Here is a 27,470-nt window from a genome sequence, read left to right on the forward strand (position 1 = left end):
AGCTGCTGCTGAAGGCAGCTTGATAGGTGCAAATTTCCTTATGGCTCCATCATGTGAGGGGTCTGCTGGGGGAGACATTCCCAGGGAGTTCTACTGGAATATATCTTTACACTATACATCTTAATTTGTTTCGTTTATGTCAGAATTTCTGAGTTAGTTGAGGCCTCCAGATGGGATTTTTTTCACACTTTCCCCCCCATATCTAACATAATTTGTGTGTAACTTAGTACTGTTTACGCTGTCAAATATTTTTGTATTTCCAAGAAAAAGCCTTGTGGCTCCAAGCACAACCCAATGGCATTCCAAGGAAATAATTTCATGAAGAGATTATGATCATGCATATATGGATGCTTCAGTTTCATAAGGTCACCTCCCAGAGTATTACTGCCTTTTCAGTTTCTCATTAGAGACATTGCAATAGATGCTATTTTCAGGTCATTCATATGCAAATGAAATATTTCAATGTTTTGCTTGCTTTCTACATGATCTGTAAGCACAATACATTCACTTCTTCTTCTTCATTATACTTTTCTCCCTAGAGCAATAGGCTTTTCTTATTGTAGGCCAAATTATGGCAAGAGAAACCTCCCTGGGTAGATAAGCCATGGACCATCTTGACCCTTTCATCTGTATTTTGTCCTCTATTGAGAGTTCCTTTATTTCCCAGAAGCATCCTTAGGTTCCTTTTTAGTTGCTGCCAACAATTGTCCGTCCACTGCATGAATTCAGTCTCTGAGATCCAGAAGTTGACATCTTTTTAGCTCAGTAATAAGCATTGTTTTTACTTCTAGTACTATTAGAAATTTTAACACTGGTGTCCCTGATGCACCTAAATCTCATGGAAAATCAGTGGTGTTCCATAAACCGTCAGGCAGACAGGGAAGAGGAGGGGAAGGCACTGATCTCTTCTCTACGGTAACCATTGACAGGATCCAAGGGAATGGCTTGAGGGTGTGTCTGGGGAGGTTAAGGCTGGATATAAGGAAAAGGTTTGGCACTGGAACAGGCTCTCCAGGGAAGTGGTCACAGCACCAAGCCTGACAGTTCAAGAAGCATTTGGACAATGGTCTCAGCCACACTCCCTGGTGTGACTCTTGGGGGTGGCGATGTGCAGGGCCAGGAGCTGGACTTCAATGATCATTCTGGATCCCTTCCAAATCAGCATATTCCATGATGATGCTATGTTGTTTTCCTTGGCTGCCATGAAGAAGTGTGTTCCTTCCTCTAAAGACCTCTGCTTATGCTTTTAAATGCTGTGTGGTGTGATCCTTTTACAAATGGCAGATACTATTTTGTGTGGGTTGTTTGCCCACCCTGGGTTTCTCCATTGTGGGTTCTGTAGATTCCCACACTCCTGGTGTTGTGCTTTCCTGCCTCAGTCTCATTTGCAGAAAAATTGTAGGTGCATTTTCATGTCCACAACAGTAAATCAGTATTTAACCTTCTGAAATTTCAGGCAGGTCCTTCAAATGCTTTTTTTAAAGTAGATTCTGTGTGTTTCAGGACACAATTCCTTGACATTTTTTTTCCTGGAATCTGTGATTTTATCACAAACTGAATTACAAAATTTTTAAAACTTTTTTTACCTTTCTATAAATCACAGCCATACTTTTTACTATCTTACTCGTATTTGTTTGAAAACAAACACCTGACATGTTACCCTTTATCTTGACTGTAGTGCTTAAATTGCTCTTATAATCTCTCATAATAAACCTTCTTTTCCCAAAATAACTTCAATAATCAAGGCTTCACAACTTCTCTGTCAGAAATTAAGCTACCTTAACAAGTGGCACTTCTGTTTTATGGACACAGACTGAAGTACTGGGCAGTGGAACTACTTCAACTATCTTCTGTTGTCTGACTGAGTTTTGATGCTGGCAAGTTGTTTAACTTCTCTATTTTTCTGTTGGGAGGTTTTCTTGCTGTTTATTATTGAGAAAATCAATTGTTCAATGATCACTTCGAGTGCGGAATTTGCTGTATGCTGTGGTGGATTTCACACTGAGCAGACTTTCATAGTCTGAACCCATTCGCAACTCAATCAGTTCAAAGAGCAAAACCTATTTAAGAGATCTCCCAGGATGTACAACACAGTGCACCTAAAATGCAACTACAAAATTAAAGCAACTTAATACGAAGAAGAGACAAATTGGGAAGATAAAAAAAAGTTTGTTAACTTTTTATTCTTAAAACTTTGAAGCTGACAGTGCCAATTACCAGTAAGTGGCGAACTCACCTTTCCAGACAGATCGTCTCAGACATGGGGAAATATATTAATGTAACCTCTGCATTCTAAGTGTGTTGTCAGTGGACCTTCAATTTCTGTGCAAAGGTGTACTGTATATGCACATTACAGTATATATTTGATAAAAGTGTGTCATTGGCAAAAGAAAAAAAAAATCAAACCCAAACCCAGATGAAGCATCTGCAAAACATCCAGTAATACTATTAGCTTCTCACTAACACTTGCAGACAAGCATTGGCCATGGTTGTAATCTCCAAATATTTTTCATATTTCTGGATATTCAGCAAAAAAATTTTACTTCCTTCCAGAAATAACCTAGCGCTACTGGAGAGCTGTCCAGTGAACAGCATAAATGAACACTCTTTACTAAGCTCGGATACCTTTCTGTGCCAGTTACAGATTTCAATAATGGAGAGGTTTTAATGGAGTTGATGGACCTAAGAGGGATTAATATGCATTGCACATGTGCAGCATTCTGTAGAAGCTAATAGGGAATGCAGCTTTTCTGATAACTTCTCTTCACCTTGCACATTCCTAATAACAAGGAAATCCTTCATTCTTGGGACAACTGTTCAATGCAGGAAGTTAGTGGTATAGATTTTCTTCTGGTCTGAACAGGTTATTTTCTTTTGTTTATTGCTGTCATTTATGCTCGTAATATGGGTTTTGCAGCAAAGCAGATAATAAATAAGGCCTTACCTTCCTGCTCATTCCTGTGGCATATTGTAAAGATGACAAAAGCTTCAGCTTTAAATGGAAGCTGTAACCTAAAGCCCTGAGTAACCAGTCAACAGTTAGTGTGGAACGTGGCAGGGCAGGAATAGTCTAACAATCCGAGATGCACACATACCTTAACATAGAAATACCACAGAATCATGGGATAAGTAAGTTTGGAAGATCAGATCCTGTTCATAGCTTAGAGGGGCAAACTTTGAAATTAGAATTAAGCACTCCAAACAAACTCCAAACAAAATCTCTCCAATTTGCTAGAAGGACAATACATGCCACTGCGCCTAAAGCCTTGCTAAAGTCGAGGTTAATGGCACCAAGGAATTTGCAAATTTGCACTGGTACCCAGTGCTTGGAGTTTAATAAGGAGGAAATGCTGCTGCCTGCAGTTAGGTGGGAAGAGTTCTCAATGGGAAGCTTTCAAATAAGGTAAAGACTGGCCATCCTGTACCCACCTAGCAAATTTAATGACCTCCAGAGATATGATAGGGGATTCTCCAGTCTCTGGGTGGAAAAAAACCTAATTCATTTAAGACTTCATGCAGCAGTACTTAATGTGTGACTTTAACCCAATTTGAAAAGAGAGAGGAAAACGATGATTTGTATGGCTTTTTAATCTGAGGCTGCTGAGAAATGGGGTCACACCTTCCTGTGAACTGCAGTTTTAGCAAATTCAGAAATTTTTTTTCCCTGCTCTTGGTCCTGAAAAAAATAATCAGAGCAAAATTTTAAGAAGAAGAAGAAGCAGAGAGCGAAGAAATCATGAGCTTGCAGACTGATGGTGTGGTGCCTGAAAACACAATTTAGAATAACCTTTTAGAGAAGGCAGTGCAAGAACTACTCAGGCAGTAAACTTCACTGGTAAACTTCAGACTCCTCTTGTTAGGGTTTGTAGTGGGAGCAGGTGAAAATACACAGGATGCCAAACGGGCTGAAGAATGACCTGGTACTATGTCCACAGTGTGATATCCATGCTTGCCTAATGACACTGGAAAGACTGAAAAACTGCACTCATTAATGCTCTGCTTTTCTTGCACCTACACAGACATCAGAAACCATTTTTCTACTGCTATCTTTTAAAGCTGTTTTGTAGTTAGAGTTAAGGTGGCAGTCAAGCCAGGTAGTGAGGAATAAAAAGTGTGAACTGAAGGGAGGATGCATTGTGGAAATGAGAGAGCTGTTGCAGAGTGAATAAGCATGTATTTCATGTAGCAAAGAGTACAAAGTTTATGTGACATTTAATGCTGCCAAACTGACAAAAGCCCTGATTCTGAGTGATTATGCAATGAGCAGCACTGACTGTTGCCTAGCATTGCTTTAGGTGGTGAACACAGCACAAAAAGAACATTGAAATGACAAAGTCACGCACTTAGGAAAGGAAAAATCTGAGTATCAAAGTACAGCTTCAGGGGGCCTTGCTACACCAGTGCTTTATGACATCTCTGGGAGAAACCACTGCAGAGAGAGCTCTACCTCTCACCTGTGGGTTGGGGGTGCAGCCTCTCTCTGTTTTGGGAGAACATAGATAATGAACTCCAAGAATTTTGACTGATCATAGCTTTTTAAGGCAAGAGGGTATCACTGTGACTAGTCAGCTTATGAAACAGCCTCCACACTTTCTTGGGTGAGTTTGGACATACACATACACAGAGTTGCAAATTCTCTCTGTGTCATTAAAGGCACGTGTGCCAGGAAAACCTTTTGTGAAAGGTGGGGTCTATGCTCCAAAAGCTCTGAGATTTAAATCTTCACCCTCCAATAATCACGGAAATATTCTGAAGTGCAGAAAACAATATTTTTCTCTCCAAGACCATGGAGAAAATGTCATCCCATCCTCAGCCTCTAACACTGTTCCCATAAAAATACGTCTGGCTCCCTGTTAAAATTTTTGGGCCCAAAATGTGTAACTACAACAAAGTTGCAACATATCAGACAATCAGACATTCTTAGCTACTGGTGCTGCTATTAGCAATGCCTGCTTTTATAACCACAGGGGAAAAACATCAGTGAAAAACATCAGTTCTTTGTAATGCTTAGTACAAGGCTCATCACTAAGAAAATGGTCTTCATAACTCATTTCTTACATGCATGTTGTTGAAAATGTCATGAAACTAGAATTTCATTCTGATGTTATAAAAATAGCTTTCCTAAAAATATGTTTTCCACAATGTCTTTTAAAATCTTTCCACATGCATTTTTAACATTACTCATATTTTTTATTATAAAAACTTATTTCAAGGACATTAAATTATGGTCAGATTTCTCATTACCAAGGCACTGCTCTGTTATTAAAAAATATATATAGAGAAAGAGATCACAAAAGGGCAGACACAAAGAGATTATATTTTATTGCAGACTTGACACATTGGTCTGGTCCTGTTAAATCAGTCTGGTGACTATGTGGGACTTCGTGAAATACAAATGCACAAAACAATTTTCCCTTCAATGTGAAAGGATAAGACAGCAAAGTAATCTCACCCAGAGACTGGAACAAGGACAGAGACTGAATTATGCCAAAAAAAAAAAAAAAAAAAAAAAAAAAAAAAAAAAAAAAAAAAAAAGGGTGGTTTTTTTTCTCAGGCTTCTATTGCTCTGAAGAATAAGAGGCTGCATATGCGGCAAAGGTTTTGCTGCTATCAGGTGTTTATCTGATGCAGTGTGAGTTGCCTCATATTGTACCCACCAACAGCTGGGTCTCCCCCACTGAACAGGCATTTAGCATTTTGACTCCCTTTAAAACAAAGTAGCTCATGGGGTTTGCTCTCTCACACACACACATATTCACACACTCCTGTTGAGAGAGAATAAAAAATTGAAAAAATATCTTCACCATGGGACACTTACCATCATGGGGCATTCTTCAAAGCTGACAGGGACCACAAAAACTGCTTTAAAAAGGGGTTGTGCAAGTGCTGGGTGAAGGGAAACCTTCAATTTTAAAATGAGGTATCTATCTCAAACAAATTAGAGTAAAATACAAAATTCTTAGTGTAATAAGACAGAAATCTAGCTCTTGTTTAACAGGTAGCTCTGAGAAAATGAGTGCTAAGAGCCTTTGATACCTACAAGGACTTGTACAGAGGAGTCAACACAAAGGATTATTTTAACTTACTGCTAGATGCAAAGATATTTACTGGAAAATGAATAATTTCCATCAAATACTCTGTTTTAGTCAACAATTGCCAAATTACTTAATAATTTTCTTCTGACCATGCTAGTTATAATCTCATCACAGTGATAATTTATAATCTCTTTTTCATGCTGCTTTAAGATGATTCCATGCATTGTTCAAGCCAGCCTAGATCAGACTTCTGTTCAGCACGAAATAGGTTGCCTAGCACTATAAATAACAAAATCTCCTTTTCTCCATCATCAGCTTTCAATCACAACACAAGTGTAATGCGACTTTAGGAATTCTATTTAATACCTTGGTGCTTCCATGGGCAAAGATGAAAAGCTTCTCTGCAAAGTCAATAGGTCTCCTGAGAGGCAATGCAAGTGCCACAAGACCTTTTTAATTGCTTTGCTTTGGATGACTTTAACTAATGCTGTGGGCATTTGTCCTCACCATGGCAGTTTGGCCTTCATTGCCCTTTGGTCAGACACAGCTATTTCAGCAGAGAGCAAGGGTATATACATATATATATGTGTGTGTGTGTGTACACATGTGTATATGTATGTGTATATAAATATATATATATATGTGGAAGTGGCAATGTGAAAAAAAATATAGAATAGATGTTTTACACAGACAATGTAGAGAATTTCAGCATAACATTGCACATCTAAAGGGACAGTCTCTGTACAGGTTTTTTTTTGGGTAAAATGTCAGTACTGGACAAGAAATAATGCTGTATGTTATGCTTCTCATGCACTCAACTAATTTGTTACAACAGCCTTTTAAATGCTACTGGATTTGCCTCAGTGCCATCTTCTTTGCCCTAACTCCTTCACTCCCTGTGCTTTCAGTCACAGTGTCCTGCAGATCTACTGCCCTTCAGGATCAGTGCAAGGCCTGTCTATGGAAATATAAATAGCTAGGAGACAGCATCAAATACGATCAGCTAAAGAAAACAGCAGTGGTCTTTACTACAGTGGTTAATGGCACTAATTAATTTTCTTTAAAGCTTAACTCTAAAAAATTACTTTCAAAAAAAAATCCCTATTCTCTCCATTCTTTTTCAAAAAGTGTGTATTAAAAATAGAACAGTTTTTGGGTTGAGTTTTCAATGCCAAACTTTCAACCCCAGTGCTCCTGGGCAGTTTCTTTTCCAGGTGCTAGGGAATTAGGATGCTCCTTCGTTAAAGCTCTTAATGCTGACTGTTACTTTCTTTGATGAAAGTGCTCATTCTGCTGGTGGGCATTTTACTTCAGAATGCCCTGCATTAAAATCTGGCTAGAAAAGAAGCCTATTTACCACACTCTTAAAATTGAGAGCAACTCACATCCACATCCACCAACATCTCAAGTGGAAATAAAACACACCACTTTATCTTCTGGTGTCAGGGAGAAAGGATTGGAGAGAGGTCACTTCTCTCAGTGACCTAAAGCTTGCACGAGGTCTTTATTGTTAGGATGATTTCGAATGGCACCCAAAGCTCACAGGTGCCACTGGGGTGAGGGCTGGCTGTGGCAGGAGTGTGGCAGGGAGTGTGGCAGGGAGTGTAGCAGGGAATGTGGCACGTCCCTGCTGACCTGTGGTGACATGCTGCAGCCAGCAGCACCTCTGCTCACCCTGCAGGTCTCCAGGCCAGGCTTGCTCTGTGCCCAGCACGTTTTGGCATTTCTAATTAAGACCAAAGCTGCTTTCAGCTTTGATGATTTTCCTGCTTCTTTTTCCTTCCCCCACAACTAATTTCAGACGTTCACAGTCAGTGAGATACAGGAATAGAAGGAACTCAGCTTGCAGTCACCCTGTGTTAGGAAAGCTGAATATAAACAGGTTTCTGAGCTACAGTTTACACTAAAAATCAGAACACTGGAGACAATGTAGCCTGGTTTGCTGGAGCTGGCTGCAAAGATCATACCAAGTTCCTAAACTAACGCTGAAAAATAGCCTCCAGCTAATTCATGTCCCTTCCTGTGCTGCCTGTGAACCCAAACTACCCCTCCTTAGCTTCGTGGGTGACTGTCACTCTTCTTGCTCCACCAGAAGCCTCCTGCTCTGGCCTTACCTAATATGACCTAATTTAGAGCAAACTACAGCACTCCAGTGGCACATGTGCATGGGCTGCTTCCAAATCAGTGTCTCAGTCCTCCCAGTTTTACTTTTTAATCACGTTTTGAATTCCTCTCTTCCCTGTGAACCTCCTCAACCAATCCCCTGAATGAACCACCTACTGTTTCTCTGTCAATATAATTTATCCATTGTTTTTTGTTTGTTGGTTTGTTTATTTCTGGAGGGAGCCTTACTCTCTAGTGTGTAAAAAAGGGGTACATGGCAAGCAAAAAGTAGCACCAGGACACGGTGTCAATCCAACAGTTACTGCTTCTGGGAAATCTTCTGTTCCTAATTATTCTGAACTGGTTCAGTAAAGGGTTTCTTGCAAAAAGGTAGTGAAGAAATCCCCCTTTTGCCCCAGGTTAGAACTTATTTTGTTATACCAGATGATATGACAGCATGATTCTATCAGGACAAATCAAAGTTTACTGAGCAAATCTGTGTTCTATAACCTGATTTATTGGTGCCATCTGCCAACACCCATGAACAGATGCTCTGTAGGACCTCACTAGTGTGCAATACTGACTGGGAGAAACCCACTGCAAATGACTGAGTTTTAAAAGTTACTGAGTGTAGCAGGAGAGATAAAAAAACATAATGAAAAAATGTCTAGGAGAATGTATCCCAATGTTCATTTTTCAGTTCTGCTTCTCTGACGGAAGTACTTCAGAGCATCCTCATCTACTTATGTGGGCATGAGATGTAAAAATAAACCAAGAACTCACAACTTCACGTGATTTTGCTCCAATCCTTTGCTATTATGTGCTTCAAAGAAAAGAGAACATTTTGGTGTGAGCCGTTACAGTCACAGCTTACCCAAAATCAATGAATTCTTCAAGATTGCAAGAATCCTTTTTATGGTCATATTCAAACAGGTCAGGATTGCCGTACTGGTAGCACTAATGTATTTTTTTTTTTTTTTAACTGGTTTTCCCCTACTCTGCAGCTATTTTCAAGCCCTGTGTACTCTGAGGGCATGCCAAGGTAGAAGCAAACAATTTGCAATTATTGCCACCGGTAACATTAATTTTGCATTCCCATCTCTTCAAAAACACAGGGGAGCAAAAAGAGATAACAGAAAGGCAAGCAACTTGTCGGGGTGGAGATTGGAAACGTGCCTGGGATCTGTTCAGGCACTGCAGAAGGTGAGGGAGAGCAGCCCCTGGGAACACTTGTAGAGGTGCAGGAGCAGCCCAGTCCCAGTGTCCTCATGGCCCTGGTCCTGCCTCCTGCTGCCTCCTGCCAAACTAAAGATCTATCTCTTAGGAGCTGCATTAAAATTAGAAGCTGAAGCTGTATCGATGGGAGGACACTTTGCCTTCTTGCCTAGCATGCCCTTTTTAACAGCCTACTCTGTCCATACCTAGGGCGTTACATGGAATTCATTCAAACATGCTCAGGAGCAGGTTTTTGATGGACGCAGCCTATCCAATATCTGACAAAGTTGTAAAATCAGGGAACAACAACTTTCAAGCACTGTCACTCAATCATGGGCTAAATTTGGATCTGAAGCTGAAGAGCTGAAAAGCAGAAATCCTCCTTCCCTTATTGTGCCAATCCATTAAAATCACACACTCATGGAAATTCTCCATGGAGAAACTATCACTGAACTATTAATAAAATCTTCCTGATCTATTAATACAATCTCTGGGAGCTTTAATCCACCTCAGAGACTGATTATGTAAGTGCACAGGCATGAAAATGCTGGTTTTACCCTCAGTTTACATGAATTCTGCCTTAAACAGTTTTGTTTATGATTGATATCCTCCTGAATCTGGGGGCAATTGTTTTCTTTCAAGCGGAATTATATTTAGATTTGCAGTAAACTGGCAAGTATGGTTGAGATAGGAGTTCATTGGGCTGTGTGTTGGTTTTCTGATTAAAAAGGGTTAAGGTTATGAAAGCATTTTAAAAATGCTTATTTCTCAAAATTCAGATATTCTGTAACCTAGAAATATGCTGTAATATGGATTTGGAGCTCAGGTCTTTGGTCTATGATGGTAATTCATGTAATTTGAAAGGAATGACCTTGACCATCAGGTTGGATTCATTCCTATTTTTCATATTCCAAAGATCACTTTGCGTTCCCAATACATCTTGGTATGAGGAGATGCTGGAAAATTGTGATGATTTTTGGCTTTCAGGCAGTTCCAAACAACACCCTAGTAAAAGGTTTCTGATGCATAGTCATGCCAAAAGAAATAGATGTTGTCATGGCAAGAACAGGCAGAAAGAAAGAACAATTGTCTATAATCAACCTCATAGCTCCCAACCACCCCTCCTGAGCTATTTTATGGAATATTATATACCAAAGGTTTTCAGTTCCAGGCTCAGTGCAAAATTTTTTCTGCACAGGAGATCTGAGCAGAGACAGAAAACAATGATCCACATCACATTTTGCTCTGACCTGCAAGCTTGGAGACACTTCTTTTATCTGAAATGAAGGATGTATTGAAGTCTGCATGGATTTGGGGGGTCTGAGGCAGCTCCACTGTGTTCATTACCTTCTCTTTAGGCATGATAGTGAAGAGAATAACTGAAAAGAGCAAAGAAACAAATATATAAAGCAAAACAGAAACAAATGAGGCAAAAGAATAGGCCCATCAATGGCTCCAGCTTCATTAAATCAACTCAAACTCTATGTTCGGACGATTCTCTCTCTCTCAGTTTGCCTGTACTGCACTGGGAAGGTGCCACTGCAGCATTGTTAGATACATTTCTTATCAATTTAAGTCCCAGTGAAGAAGGCCTGGTCTGACAGTGGAGTGAACCAGCTGTTGAAGAAGAAATCTGGAGTTCTTTCACTGAAGTGTGGACTGGATGAGTGTACAGAGAGGTGGGTTGAGAACTGGCTCAAAGGCAGCTCCCAGAGTGCCATAATTAGTATCACAGGATCAAGTTGGACTCCTGTCACTTGTGGTGTCTCACAAGGTTCAGTTTAATTTATTCATCAATGATCTAAATGAAGGGCCAGATGCCTCCTCAGCAAGTTCAGCAGGACAAAAGGGAATGGGTAAAAACTGATGCATGGGAAGTTCCACCTAAACACGAGGAAGAGTTTCTTTACTGTGCTCCAGTGTGAGGAGAGAGGCTGTTGAGTCTCCCTTACTGGAGATACTCTAGAATTGTCTGGACACAATCCTGGGCCATGTGCTCTGGGATGACCCTGCTTGAGCAGAGAGCTTGGACCTGATGACTGTGGTTCCTTCCAGCCTGATCCATTCTGTGATTCCCTGCTACTGCTAAGAAGCAGGTTATCTTGATTAGGACTGGGTTGGATGTGCAATCATTTACTCTGCAATTTCATTGCTGAGCAATGTGCTAGTATGTCTTTGTTTTCAGAGGAGAAGACAATAATGCCGAAAAATAATTAGACCAATTATGTGTACTATATTTCATTCCTACAGTTGGAATAAAACCTAAGTATATCCTTGGGATTGGATATTTTTGACAAGGAATCAGGTTAAGAAAAGGCTCCATGATCCCAGAGTCCATTTCACAGTAGACTCCAAAAAATGTACCTCATTATAAAATACACCTTCCCAAGGAATCACAAGACATGAGAAATCAAGAGAGAATTCCTAAAAGCAAAAGCTCTCCAGCAGAAAATCAATTTCAGCTACTTTCACCTTGCCCCAGGGAAAGCAGCAGAGACACTAAGTGGGGTGTGGGAAATGTCTTATACATGTTCCTGGAGCTGCACAAGGCAGACCTCCAGACAGGAGCTTTTCTTTCCAAGGCAGCTCTGCTCTAATTAGGGACTTCTACAAAATTAGTATGTTGCAGTTCCAAACAGTGTCTGGATGATTCCCATATCAAATTTCTTTGGTTTTGGGGTTTTTTTTTTTAAAAGTCTTTGTCCTTGTTCTAATTGACAGCCTTAAAAATGCAGGTGGACTGAGGGATGAAGGTCAGATTGAACTTAATGTGCTTAATAGAGCAAGGAGCAAAATTTAGCAGAAAGTTACACACACAAAAAATTGTTCTTTGGTTTTTGGGTATTTTTATGTCTGTCATGTTTCCTTTTCAAGGGTCTTTATGCACTTTTGGGTGTACCTTCAAAATTAAAAGAAAGCAATTGCCTTCAAATAAATTTTTTATATTAAGGGCTTTCCTATAACACAGATATGTGAGAGAGAATCTAGTTTATAGACTCAAAAATCTATGTTGGGTGGACATAAAATTAATTTTCTATACAGAAAAGTGTATCCTGCTCCTTTTTTTCTAGAGGCAGACTGCTAGCTTAAACCTCTGGCTGCTTCCTATAATTCTCAGTATTTGGGCCTTTCTGAGTATTGTTAAAGCTGGTCAACATGTTCTAAAATATACATGTTCTCCCTTGAAAATGAAGAACGACTGATGTTTCTCAGTAAAAGTTATCATTAAGATAATTTGTGCGTTCCAGCAGGAAGGCAAAACATTTTATTTTTTTTTTTTTCAGGCCAGTATAAATCCCTATGTCTTAAAGTTATTCTCCTGCATCCAATCTTTCTCTATTGTCCTGTGCTTCAGACTCAGATTGGATTTTCTACACTGACATTAGCTGCTACAGTACAGCCTGGGAACAACTTGCTCCCAAAGAGCAAAGTTGTCCAAAACTTCTTCCTTATAGATATAATTTGTGGGATGGCAGCCAGCTTGACAAATATGGAATTAAAAATAAATAAAGGTAAATATGGGACATTCCACTTTGTCTTACGGTTGGGGTTTTTTTAGAATACACTGCATAAAGCTCCAAATCTTAAAATCTTCATTCCCATGTTATGGAGGGAAACTGAATTTATGAATTTTGCATGAGATAGGCATTTTATGGCTCTGGTCTGCTATAAACACAATTTTAGGTTATCACATGGTAGAAAATCACTTTGGCCTTCACACTTCTGTCAGTCCATGTGTTTTTCTAGATGGGCTCAGACTCTGCAGCAATTTCACAGCAGTCAGTTGAAGTCACTGCAACAAGCAGCACTGAAGTACTTTATCTCAGTCAGAGCTGCATCCTAAACTCCCATGAAATGCAGTGGAAATACACTCTTCTTTATTAATGAACACCCCAACAGGACAATTCTCCATAAAGAGAATTATGGAATCATAGAATCACTGAACAGAATCATAGAATAATTAGGGTTTGAAAGGACCTTAAAAGTCATCTAGTTCCAATCCCTCTGCCATGGGCAGGGATGCTATTCACTAAATCAGGTTGCTCAGGACTCCATTAAACCTGGTTTTGACTGCTTTCAGGGATGAGGAATCTAGAACTTCTCTGTTCCAATACCTCAGCACCCTCTAAGAAAAGAATTTCTTCCTAACATCTAATCTAAACCAGCCTTCTTTGAGTTTAAAACCTTGTCCTGTCACCATCTGCCCTCTCTCTCCTTTTAAGGTACTGGAAAACTGCAATGAGGTCTCCCTGGAGCTTTCCCTTCCCCAGGCTGAGCCATCCCACCTCTCTCAGCCTGTTTTTATAGGAAAGGTGCTCTATTCCTCTGATCATATTTTTGGCCCTCCTGTGGACTCACTCTAACATGTTCACATCTTTCTTGGGCTAAGGATCCCAAACCAGGTGGGGTCTCAAAAGCTCCATTCATCATTTACTGGGATTTAAAATGGGATCACCTGTGATGTCACACTGCTGGTCCTCCTGCGTGCTGGCCTGATTACCCAATAGTCCTTCACAGTATATCCAATATGCAGATTTGTAATGATTTCAAGTCAACTGATCTGTCTGAGGTGGAAGTGGCTTATTCCATTGTATAGCAAAAGAAAAAGCTATCACTTAATGTCTGTGGCTGCTCACAAACACTACCCTAGTATGGTTTCAGGTGACTGCCAGGGCAATCCACGGCTGACGAGTATGGGGAGTCCTGATGATTTGCCCTGAGGTTGCAGGAGGTGATGTATGCACACACACCACTAAATCCGGAGGAAAAAATTGACCTTGAAGCAGCACAAGAAACTCTGCAGAGCAGGTGTATAAGGGGATTTTTTCATATCATCTCACAAATCCACCTGATATTCTCACCAGCTGTGCTCAATCTCTGATGCTCGGGAGAAAGGCGAGAGGAAGCCCCAGGACAGCCTGTGCTAATTGTGGGGGGAAGGAACCTGCCTGAGTCCCGGAGCCAAAGCCCTGAAGGAAGAGACCTGATTATACTCTGCTCTTCACGCTGAGCAGTAGGGGTTAGGAGCACACACAGGATGAGGACGGCTTCATCAGAATCTCCCTTCACAGCAGAGACACGGGCTCCTCTCCCCCCCTTGGAAGCGTTATTTGCACACAGGAGCAGCGGGCGGCACATTATTTATGCCACGCTGGGAAAAAAAAAATAAAATAAATAAAAATCCTAGGCTGTTCCTTGACTGACGTTCGCTAGATAAGATCGTAGGTACAAAGTACCCTTCACAAGGTACAATAACCTTTAAGGACACGGCACCTCCTCCTCTCTGGGGCGTGGCGGGATGCCGGAGCCAACACCCGGCGGCGGGATGCTCCCTGCATGTCAATGATGTCCGTGCCCGGCTGTCTGTGTGCAGCCCGGCCCGGCAGTTTCCATGGTGCTGCCATGGTGCGCTCTCCCCACACCTTCACTCCTCAGCCTTTCCCACCCATCCTCCTCCCTCCAGCGCGCTGCTCGCTCACCCCGAAAGGTCAGCCATTGTCATGATGATTGTGGCAGGGGAGGCGGGGAGGCCGAAGGGTGAAAAGGTGAGCTCCGAGCGGCGATGTGCGTGGGAACCGGGGGCTTGCCTTGCGCCGCACAATGAGGGATGAGGAATGGGAAAGCTTCCCCTCGAGGGAGCGGTGCTCGTCAGCCCCTCTCCCTTCCCAGGCCGGCCCAGTCAGATGCCCTGGCGGAGCTAAAAGATGTTCATGAGAAGTGGCTGGAGACCCGGCTTTAAATCCTGGGCATCTCATCGGCGGTTGATGTGTCAGTGTGTGGAGGGGCGAAGGGACTGCTTCTGTCCACAGAGAAAACTGATACAAACCCTTACAGGCGTCTTTTTTGTTTTTCCATTTCCCTCCTGCCCCTCCCAGCAAACCCAGTGCTCGCTGGCCGATGGAAAGAGACAAATTTTTCCTCAGACTTTCATCCTATTGACTGCCGGAGTAAAGCTCTGCATCTCTTAACTGCCTTCCTTTCTCTCTCTCTTTCTTTCTTTCTATAGGACAGCTTTCCTGCACGTTTTGGAGGAGTCCATTTTGTCAATCAGCCCTGGTACATCCATGCCCTGTACACGCTAATCAAACCCTTCCTCAAAGACAAGACAAGGAAAAGGGTAATGAGATGGGGGTGGGGGTGGAGAGGAGCCCGCAGACCTGGGTTTTCCAAGCTGCCTGTCTTCTTTTCTAGTTTTTCTCTGTGTTTTCCATATGGTATAAGAGAATCGCTGCTGTTATTAAAAATTAGAGTTTGGAATGGATTGAATCAGTAACTCAGCCAGGGACTAGAAATCTGTTATCACTAACAAGGAATGGATACATTCTACTGGGACGTGCTCAGGGCTAGAGAGAACTGGCAATGTGGAGGGATTATCAGGCCTGGCTGAAGTTCCTTGTAGGCGAGGGAAACTTCAGCTCAATTTTTTTTGTGGGAGTAAAAATTCCCATTTCATTCCTTCAGCAGGATGACTTTTCATATGATGGTAACTCACTTGCTTCCACAAAAAGTACTCATGCCTGAAGGCTGTTTACTCACATTACAGAAGAGGCAGATCTTCTCTACTGAAACCCAAGTGAACTTGTGGTTCTGCAGTCATCCTAGCCACTTGTTCTTCCCAGTCCGTCAAACAACAGCTGAATAATCCCTCAGGAGACCCCAGAGCTGGGTCTGACTGGGCAGGACAAGGGTGGGACCCACCTGAAAGCAAAGAGGAATTAGAGAAACGAGTGTTGCTGAAGCAGCACCAAGCAGTGACAGGCTGATGCGCCCCTGAAAAATGTCTGTCCAGGGGTGCAGGGCTGGTGGTACTCTCAGACACTGGAGTTCTACTCTTCATGCCTGCTTTCAGTAAGCTCTGCTGTCACCCTTTTCTTCTCACTCCTCTTCATGTCAGTCTTTATCCTCTTACAGTGGCAATAATCAGTCATAATTCCCGACTTCTGCTTCTCCTGATCTGGCCCTCAAGAAACTGAAATTGTCATGTGCCAAAAGCAAGCAAATCGGACTTTTCAGAAGTGTTAGTAGTGCCAGCCTGATTCTTCAGCTGCCCACCCCAAAGTCAATCCCCCCTTTTCTGCCAACTGAGTCAGCCCTGAGAGCTTTTGAAATTCCCACCAGAAACTGCAGTGTCAACTAATGACGCTCCACACACCTCATTAGTGCTGCTGCTGTTATTGTATTAATGAAGTAAGGAGTCCATGATGACTTTGAACTTTCTTTTTTCATTTGTTAAAGATCTTTCTTCACGGTAACAACCTGAACAGCCTTCACCAGCTCATACACCCTGAATGCCTGCCCTCTGAGTTTGGGGGGACTCTGCCTCCCTACGACATGGGGACCTGGGCTCGGACGTTGCTGGGTCCCGACTACAGCGACGAGAACGAGTACACCCACACCTCCTACAACGCCATGCACGTCAAGCATGCCTCCTCCAACCTGGAGCGGGAGGCCTCGCCCAAACCCATGAAAAGGTTAGTGCTGCCTGCAAAATCTGCTCTTATTCGGCTCTCTGAACAGGTTCGGCACAGATCTCACAGAAAGGGCTCATCTGGCTCGAGCAGAGGCTGCAGTTTGGCAAAGGTTGATGGTAAGGAGCACTTCACTCCGGGCTGTGCTCATGGTGTGGTGGGAGAAAGGAAGCCTCTCTGTGGAACCGTAATTACTTGTCTGATTACTGTGCATGAAAATGAGGGGAAATTAATGAGCCCCTGCACAGAGCATTACAGAAAGCACATCAGGGCGAAATGCTGTCCCGTGTGGTGCAGCGCATCCAGGGCACCACTTCAGCGCTGGTCCCTATTCCTTGCTGCTGCTCTGCTGCTGCTGACCCCGTTGGTACCGATGAGGGATTTACCTCCTTGAAAAAGCAGCTTTTGTACTATGAACACCACTGCCCTCTAAAGGGAAAAGGAGTTGTTCTTCTCCCTCTGCTTCTGCTCCCACTTGCTCTGCAAAGCCCTGCAAAGGCAGTTGCAGAGCTGCTCTTCTAAATGCTCTGATTTTAGTTCTAGTGATCGTGCATTCCGCTCTGAATGCTCCAAGTGGACACCCCTGGACAGTGTTCCCCTCAGTAGTTAGGACTGATGGCAGGGATGGGGTCAGGAAGTCAGATAGCTGGCACAGAGCTGTGGGTTGGTATGGCTGAGCCAACACCAGCTGCAGTGAGGGATGGCCGTGTAGGCTCCCCTGTGTGAGTGTAACATCTGCACTTGCCTCACCCTTGGCATCCCACTCCACAGAGCTGCTTTCCATGCAGATCACAGTGGTGCTTTCCCTGCTGCTGCCACTTGATGAGCGCGGTGCTCACGGGCACAGCGTCACTCTCCGTGACAGGGAGCGGCCGTCATTTTGTCACAGCAAAATCAAAGCTGACAACACAGACAAGCCATAATGTCATGCAATTAATTTTGAAAGTCTTTCATCTTCAGAGGAAAAAGAAATGCATTCTCTATTCACAGCTCCCTTCCAGGTCAGAGGGATGCCATGCAGCTGTGTCTGCAGAACGAGGCCTCGTGCTGGAAACACTCACACTTATGACTGACTTCAAGAGCTCACAGGGCCACAAGATTTTCAGGCTGTGAGCTGCAGTCTTGTCATGAAGACGGGTGGCCACCTGCATTGTCAGCAGTTCTCACTACTGACCACTAGCCAAGGCTGGGAGCCAGCATGAGTTTACAAAGCCTGCCCCAGAGAGCTGAGTTTAAACCAATTTAGTTTTTAATATTGTCAGTGAAACATGCTGAAACGTTTTAGAAAAATGCTAAGTATTTCAGTACTAATGAAATATATCTTGATTTATATAGCTTCATAGAAAGAAATCTGCAGTTTTTTAAAGCTCCAAATATATTGAGAGATGTTCGCAGGTAAATCTTTGCTAAGGATCTAATCCTTGGCTGCAAAGAAGGGAGGGTCTTATTGTGCCCTCAGGGGAGAACCTCAGTTTGAAAATTAGTTCAGTGCCAGAAAACCCTGCCTTGAGGCAAAGCCTTCTTTTATAATCTGTTCACTAACAAAAAAGTGCACTAATACAAATACGGGGAGTGGATGAATCTAATTTGTCATGTTGCCTCTGGGCAGACTAGATCTAACTTTTAGCCTAATTTCGTTACTTGGTGGTTAAGTCAACCATCTGATCTTGCATCCCGTGGTCATTACTTGCTGTTAAAGGTGAAAAGTTCACAGCTTCAACAGATTTTCTCCTATGAGTATTTGCTTTGATTCTTTTCCTGAAATTATGATTTGGCCCAAGCACAGGTAAAAGCCTATGTTTAGAAAGCACAATTGTGTGCTTTATTAGATTTTTTTTTTGGCCAGATTTATACCTAAGGCATTTTAAAAGGTCTTCAGACTTCTACCAGCATTACCTGTCTTTATATATCTCCCCTCCTTGCCACTTTAGGTTAATATATCTCTAACACAATGAGAAACTCAGGCTATGACTAAGATTCCTGGATACTCCAGAGTGGTTTGCACTAGGCATAGGTGATCTTCTAACATTATTCTTCCTCTTAAATATAACTACTTCACAATTGTTCTATCATTTCTTTCCCTTATTAAAACAATTTCTAGTTTTATTGAAAATCTCTTCTCTGCTCTTTCTTTCATGACATACCCTCTTAGATAATAAGTTCATTTTGTGTTTCTCTGATTAAATGATTTATTTAACAAAAAATAAAGGTCAAGGTCACTGACTTTTTCTTTAGCAGTCATGTTCCGCTGAAAGGGCCAAATATGCAAAGGCTGAGCCTTCTTGTGTTCCTGCATTTTAAGACTGAAAAGCCTGAACTATTACGGGACCTTTCCTCTCTGACTTCCCAGATATCACTGCAGGTTTACCTGCCCAGTGACCAGCTGCAGGGGAGGGCAGTGCTTATGAGCATCCAGGAGGCTGAAATTACAGTGGTTGTTCCCACTGTGGCACTGTCCTGCTGCGTGACAAGGTGCAGAGCTGCAGCCCCTCCTGGTTCTGTGTCCACCTGCTGTAAAGCCACACAAGCCCATCCTTGCTAAAGCTGCCAACTGGGCCAGCAGAATGTTAAAGCATCTGGAATCTTTGAGCTCAGGGCTGCTATAACAGCTGAGAGTCTTGCACTGAGACCACAGAGAAGTGTCCCTGTGAGATGAAATGCCACCATCCTCTACACCTGGAGAGAAGCTGACCCTTAGCACCTACTCCAAAAATAGTGTCTTGCAATTTTAGTGGCTGAGAGGCTAAGAAATTAAGATATGAATTATAGATCTGGTAGAAAAGTTTCAGGAAATGGAATCAGAGAATAACTGACCAAAATACTGTAGTAGCCGCCTAACCTATATTAGCAAATGAATGCAGAGGGAGAGGAGGAGATGATTTTCAAGATGCTCCTGAGACCAAACTGAGAACTAAAATAAATCTCAAATGCAGACCAGGAAAAAATGAGACACCAAGCAGCAGTGAGAGGGGCTGAAGCTGGAAAAGGTACCTGCCTGTAGGTTGGCTTTAGGACTGACAGCAGTGCTTTGGCTCCTGTCACCACAGCAGGTGCATGCAAATTGAAACAAGTTCATCTGAGAATAGTGGGGAGGATGAGGCAAGCAAAGAGCATATTTTTCTGGCAAGAAGCTCTAGAAGTTTGTTTAGCTTCAAGAGAGCAAAGGTTGAAATGGATTTTAAGGGAATAAAATCTGGGGAAAGAGAACAAGTATTTGAGAAAAAGGACAGTTTAGGCATTAGGCAGGAGATCAAATGGGTATAAGTTGATCAAGGTATACCTTGGCTGGAAATCAGAGTTGGTTTGCTAGTCATCAGAGGCCAGAAACAGCGTGCCAGTACGACAATCTAACTGATACAGGAGTGAAAGACTAATGTGAAGGAGTTACAGACGATTAAACTTGTATAGCAAAGTCTCATTAGATTCCAATTTCTGCTCCATTTAACAGCAATGGAACCAGAACATAATTTTCTTCCCAGTCACAGACAGGAGTGGTTTTCCCTGTGACTTGAACTTGCACGAGATTTGTTCTCAAAAAAGAGTCCTTGTTGACTTCAGAGAGTGGAGGTGTTGTGGATGGGGAAAAGATTGAAAATTGTCTTAGAGAAAGACTGCCACTGACTCTAGTCAGTGATACGATCTTGAAAATTTTGATATTTGACAAGTGTGTATAATATGGAAAATCTTTAATCAAAACCATTGCAATTTTTCCACCAGTGGCCACATGAAGTCCCACTGGAGCAAAATCAAAATAGTGGAAATGGCACTCTCATCTGCAGTATTATTTAGGATCCCAAGTACTGTATGAGCAGATGGGATACTAAGCAAAACAGCTGATGACTCCACCTAATGAGTCTTAATCACCGGGGGGAGGGGAGAGGAAAGCAACAATAATAAAAATCCATTCAGAATATATGTTTATTAAGATTTAGCTCAGTGAAGTCTGAAATGGGCAAGGCAGTAAACATGCAAACCAGCATTAGTACAGCAAACTTAGTTTAATCTGAGAGCCTGGCTGCATCCATTAGACAGTCCTGGGAGCAGCAATGGCAAGGAATCCTATCACTTAAGAGCTTTGGGATTTCAGAGCAATGTAAATGGTGCAAAAATTTGGAGCACAGGGAAGAGTATCACCTCCCTTTCAGCTGTGGCCAAGTCTTCTGTGATCTCTGATGGTCAGAAAGGGGGCTTTAGTCAACAGGGAGCTTACACAAAAGCAAAGCATTTGCCTGAGGCATTCATGCTGGCTTTTGTTGATGAGGTGTTGTTTTTAGGAACAGCTGGAGGTTTTATCTGGGTGTGCAGTCTAACGAATAGTTATGGTGGATGGTTAAGCCTAGTAGTTAAAGAGTCAGAGACTGCTCTCAGCATATCACTGTGCCAATAGGGCACATTTTTTTAGCCCTATTCTCCCAGCAGCAGGAGATCCACGTTTGTAGCTATTTGGGTACCTAAAAGCAGTGGGTGAGCATCCCCAGGTGAAGGGATGGACTCAGTGACTGGGGAAGGCGCGAAAGAGTTCCATCCTTTGAAATTTCCTTTATTCCCCAGTGTCACCCTTGCTCTTACTCGGGTCCAGCAGCAACAAGTAAGCTGCAGCAGCATGTTCCCTCTCTGTGACTCACTTTTCTTTACAAGAACTGCCCTTCTTCAGCTGCATCTGGGTCACTTCCCAGCACAGGCACCAAGCACAGCCTGGGAGCTGAATGTTCCTTCTCTGCCCTCCCAGGCATCAAAAGAGCACCAGCTTTTAACCTGCTGCCAGTGCAAATAGGTTTGAAAACCTACTGCAATTTAAAATTGTCTTGCAAAGAAAATTTTACCTAACAACTACATATATATTCTGTCTAAACAACCTGGGTTGTTTAGTCAAGCTTATTTAATTAAAATTTAATTAATGATAACTTTATTCAAATTTGGAGTTGAAAATTATTCTTAGGATAACATAGGTTGCAAGAACATTACTAGCACCGAATCAAGATAATCAGAGACTCTGTAAATTCAGAGTTAGGGTAAAATTTTAAAGTAGAGCCAAGCACACTAATTATGAACATGCACAATCTGTGCATTAAGGCACATTATGTTTTTCTGCTGTAAAATAAAAACTTAAAGAATCATAGAATAATTTAGGTTGGAAAAGAACTTTATCAAGTCCAACGTTAACTCAAGTCCACCTAAGCACCACATCTACACATCTTTTAAATACCTCCAGGGAATGGTGTCTACATCACTTCCCTGGGAAGCCTGTTCCAATGTTTACAACCTCTTCAGTAAAGAAATGTTTTCCTAATACCGAATTTAAACCTCTCCTGGCAAAACTTGAGGCTGTTTCCTAAAGGACTTGAGCACCCAAAGACTCAATGTCCAAACTAGTGGTTCATCAAAAGCCCCCCATATTATGCATTTTGAAAATGCTGTGGAAAAAGCCTGGTGGAATGCATTTCCCCATTGCCCCATGATGTTGAGTTAGAGCATGTGGATTTTTATGTCCCAGATTAGAGTGAAAGGATTTTAAAGTACAGATGAGGGTTTAGCCATTATTGCTTCCTGATGTGTGTGTTTTCAAAAGCCCTGATATTCAAATGAACTCACTGCTGAAACTAATTGCTGTTTCTCAGAAATGGGATCCTGCCTCCAGAAAGAAGGATATTACAACTGGTCCACACTAATGCCGACTGGAACAGTTTTAGAACCAAAAGGGGCCGTTTGTGGGGGTGACTTATGTAAGGTTTTTATTTATTCAGACTGGTTTCTCCATATGCCCAGCTGGGCTGTGCAAGGCGGACCTTTCTAGTTGTTATCCTTAGTGTGACCTTAATGTTCCTTCACCATATGTTTCTGCTTTTATGGGTCATGTTTTATGCCGGTTCACAGTCAGCACCAATTTACTGCAGAAGTAGTAAAATACCAGCAAATAAAAATCAGTATGAAAACGTGTGAACACTTCCCACTGCCCATGGATGGCACCTGGGTTGCTCTGCTGGTAGCTGGGGTGCATTTCTACTTGTGTTGGGGGAAAAGGGAAAAACTTGTGACAAAATAGCTCTATAATACACGAGACCTACAATGAAGGCTTACATTCACTATTTTATTATAAATGATTTCAAACAAAGGAGAATGTCTGAATGCTTCTGCAGAAATGCTTTCCCCATACACAGATGATGAGTGAGACATATTGGTTGGCAGTAAAGCAAGTATCCCAGGGACATGCATATCATGCAATTATCTAGTAATACAGAGTGTTAGCTGTTAAACAGTTGTATGACATTTAAACAGAATCCAGCAAATAAAATAGAAAGAAATTACAAAAAAAGCTGGTGGATCTGGCACATTAGCAGGTTCTATGGAGGCCACAGGGGACATGCTGCAGAATATCCTCAGGAACCCCTAACATGAGAAGCCAAGTGAATTGCAAAGCCACGGCTGAACCAAGGACAGGAGGGATGAGTAACTTGGTGCTGAGGATGCCCTGGGACAATCAGCTGCTCTCTGGGGGCATTGATAGTGTGGGTTTCATTTCATCTGTTTGCAGCACACAATTCCCAGGGCATGGGTGCACAAACACAGGCTAGAGGTGGGAATGGCAGAACCAGTGCTGTTCAGGCTGCCTAAAATATTGTGTTGTAAATTATGTCTTCAATTGGCTATAAATTTGCCAAAAGTTTAGTAGTTTAGATTAGAGACATGACACTTAATAAAACAAATGGTTTTACACTGCTTATGTCTTTTGCTGTCCTGTGAAAAATCCGCTTACATCTGGCTGAGTTACAAGCCTTTGAAAGGGCAATTCACACATGCCCTGTGGAAACATATTTAATTTTAGCATTTAATGGCCCCACGGATTGCCTCAGTCTTTAGCTTGGCCTCCCTACATAAATAAACTGGTGCAGTTTGGGTTGATGGTTCAATGCCCACAATGTGCATCTTCTGCCTAAGCCATGGAGAGTAGAGGGCTTTAGTAATTACAGCTTTTACTTGTGATCACAATTGTCCCTGCAGTAGGCCAATCTATGGCAAGACATGGAGCCAGGATCTGAAAGACTGACATCTTATGCTCTCAGGGCTTCATCCTCCCTGCTCTTGGCAGGAGAATTGGAGAGAAGAGGATTTAGTGGTGAACCCATCTGGGGTAGTGGAGACTTGGGTCACTGGGATGGGAACCACAAGGCAGACAGAAAGATGAGGTAGGCACAAGGACTGGAAGCAGGTGGGCTAGGACACACACTTGGCGGGTAAGCAAATGGCTGATGGAGACCAGGTCTGTTGGGTGCAACCCTTGAGAAGCAGATCCTGCTCTCCCTCTGCCCCTGAGCCCCTGTGTCAGCCTGGCAAGTAGCTTAAGCTGAATTTCACACTGATGGTGAGGTTGCACATTGCTTATTTTCAACCTGTCAAGCTATGGACTTTGGGGCTTATTTCCAGAAATACTCAGCACTTGCCTGCAACAGAAATCCATGGGGCATGTGCTTTGTACACACAGGCTGCTACTTAAGGCTGAGGGCTCTGCAAAATCAGGCCCTCAGCACTGGGCACCCCATTAGAGGAATACTTGTACCCTAATCTCTCTGCATTTCAGCTCCCCACATGCAAAATGAAAATTAAAGAAAACTGACTCTCACAGTCATGCCATGGCAGTAAATGGATTACCATTTAAGAGGCACACAAGTACTGCATTGATAAATTCCACAGAAGAGTCAGGAGGGAATTAAAAAAGGCTATATTCAGAGCAGGCTTGGACTAATATGCAGCAAATGTGTCACAGAGCCACACGCTGATCACCCCAAGAAAGCAAAATAAAAAGCCACTTACTAGCACAGCACTGTGTATGCTGAGCACTGAGGGAGGAAGGAGCCCTCTGAGAAAGAACAGAGTGTGCTCCTGCAGCCAGGGTGCAATGCACAGGTCTCAACACCCACACACACCTGGCCAAGTGACTGCTGCTCCCACAACCTACATTTTGGCTTTTCACACTGTGGTGGTGCTTGACTTTCCACTCCAAATAGTACATCTGCAGGGTTTTTTTCATGCTGTAGTGCTGCTGTTCCCAAAGGACAGGAAACTTTTGGTGGATGATGGGGAAGTAGAAAGACTGATCCTCTTTGCTCTCAGTGCTCTGTCCCCCCTATTATTGCCACACAGCAGTAAAGAGACCATGACTCAGTGGCAGATCTGGTTGAGATGTTGAGAACTGGAGTTACTGGAATGGGAGCTAAAAAAGGCAGACTAAAAGATGAGGCAGGAGTAAAGGAATGGATTGTCTGAGCTGTTGGGCTAGACAGAGGGCTTGCTGGGCAAGAAAATGAGCATAAGCAAGAAAAACATAAGTGGTCATGGACAAATGTATGTGTGTTCATGTGTGAATATTCATAAAGTGTGAGAAGAATTTTTTTTCACTACCTGGCCTTAATTTTTTAGATATCAAATTCTGCACACTTTGTAATAGCTCTCCTGAATCTGATGTAAACTGGTGTTTGCTGCTGCAGGGTTGTCTTTGATCCTGTAACTAGGCTTGCCATGTGATAGGTGACATATTGGATTCCAGAGGACTAAAGGTCTTCCAGGAACTCCTATCTGAAGCAGGTACTCCTATTCCTTCTACGAGAAAAAAAAAAGCAAGTGGAAAACTCAGTCTATAGCAGAGAAGGGAAATGGTCAGGAGAACTCTCACCCATGCCTTTCCCCTGCCCTGGACTGAAGCAGGATCTTGACACAGAAGCTCAGACACTTAAGAGCAGGAAATACCGGGCAAATCCACACTGATGAAAGAAGACTGAGATGTGCACCCTGATTCCAAGGCTGATGGCACAGACCAACCAACTCCTGTCTGCATTTCTCAGGGATAGGCCCTGCCAGAGGAGTCTGGCTGCAATTGCCCTGCATATGCTCTGGTTCCATCTGGGTCTCAGTGGCCTGAAGGTATGAGACTGTAGATGCTTTGTCACATACTTAAACATTTCTTTATGTTTATACAATTCAGAGTGTCTGCAATAAGCTGAGAACTTGCCATAGCCCATCAGAAACCTGTTTCTACAGCAAGTGCCAAAAAATGCACAGTGCATCGTTGGAGAGTAGTGTGGGCCAAGGGATGGGTCAGGACTGGGTGCTCAGACAGCCAGGCCACGGTTACAGTCAAATGTGGTGCAGTTTCATCCCCATCCCTGTGTGTGCACACCCTGCAGAGAGCTGTGCTCAGGTTTTGTGGTGGAGAGAAGCAGCTCTCAGGAACAAAGAGGCATGGCGAGAACTGGCAGGCACAGGGAGGAGGAGGGGTCTTTTCTGGGGTTCACTCTACAGCAGTTGCCTCTTTAGTGAGGCAACTACTTCAAGACCTCTCACTAGGGTATGCTCACCACCAGGGAAAAAGATGGTAACTACTGCCACAGTGGCCACAAAGTCAGTTTCCACTTGGGAAGTGCAGCAGTTTGGCACCTCCATCCTGAGGGTTGAGCCTTGGCAGCAAGATTATGCCAGAGTTTTCATACTACTCTTGCTCCTGACTCATCATGCCAGTGGATCATTCCCAGCTCACCTGGGACATTGGTGCTGCTGCATCTCTTTGCAGTGGTGCAGTTGGTGTACTAAAGCTGCCCCTCTGGGCAGGTCTCTGTGGCACAGTACTCTGCTGTCTTAATGCAGAGCTGTGAGCCAACACCAGGGCAGAAGCTGTAAAATTGCATTGGCAAGGGATTTGAGCAGGGCTTGTGAGCCTGGGCAGAGAATCGCACGTCCTGGCTGCTGCACTGGGGTTGTGCACTGCTGAGCAGGGCTTGCTTCATCTGCCCACACCACCTGGGAAGCATTTCCTTTCCAAGCACTTTCAATAATAAAAGGGTACCTTTTGCAACAGCTACTTCACCCCTGTACATCTGCACTGTTTCTGTGATACCAAGGAGAAAGCCTTGTTTTTCCCACCTGGTGAAGCCATTCACTTGAGTGAGGTGTGTGGCAGAGCCTACCCTGAGGTGCTGCACCCCCATCTACAGTCTGATGGAGGGAGAAAGGCAGAGAAAGAAATGTCCCTCAGACCTTGTCAGCACAAACATTCACCAGTGTGATTTTAAAAAAAATACTTATAATGTTCCGTAAAGGGAATGAATAATCAGGAGGTGAACAGCCCTAAGATACTGGTGAAATCTGAATGGATTTTAAGGGAAATGAGCAGATGGATGGCAAGAGGTAGAAAACAGAGTCACTCAGTGTGATCTGCAGCATGTCACTCTGAGAGCTTGAAGCTTCCTGAATTTAAGGAAGAAAACATTCCACCCTCCTCTTTCCTTCACAAACCCTTTGAAAGGAAGCCCAGCACAAAGACAGCCTCACTCCTGTGGGCTGCAGCACATCAGCATTCCTCTGAAGAAGAGCATAAAATGAGGGATCAGAGAACTGGAAGATGAGTCTTAAGACAAACATGCTATGATACACTGGCAGTTACTGTTAGTTCAGCCCAGCATTTTGTAGGTTTTTTTTTTAATAGAAAACAAAACTGATAACCAAACAAACATCAGTTCCTGTGAGCTGATTGACTGCAGCTAAACTCTGAGAAGAGCCGTCTGAAAACAGCACAGGTACGAGGTCTTCATCCAGTCTTCTTACATGGTTTTTGACTGAATTGGAGAGAGTTGCATAAAAGTGGCCACACACATAAAGC

The 27,470-nt window shown here is 42.8% G+C and overlaps 1 protein-coding gene across 1 annotated transcript in view; it reads left to right on the plus strand.

The window, feature by feature from the left end:
- Positions 1–27,470, plus strand: part of CLVS1 (clavesin 1) — a 101,538-nt gene that overhangs the window by 65,052 nt on the left and 9,016 nt on the right. The window contains exons 4-5 of the mRNA XM_083864352.1: positions 15,361–15,471; positions 16,590–16,825. Of these exons, the coding sequence (XP_083720478.1) occupies positions 15,361–15,471; positions 16,590–16,825 (347 nt within the window). The remainder of the gene's footprint in view (positions 1–15,360; positions 15,472–16,589; positions 16,826–27,470) is intronic.

Source organism: Zosterops lateralis, assembly GCF_965231275.1.
Source record: "Zosterops lateralis genome assembly, chromosome: 1".
NCBI lineage: Eukaryota > Metazoa > Chordata > Aves > Passeriformes > Zosteropidae > Zosterops > Zosterops lateralis.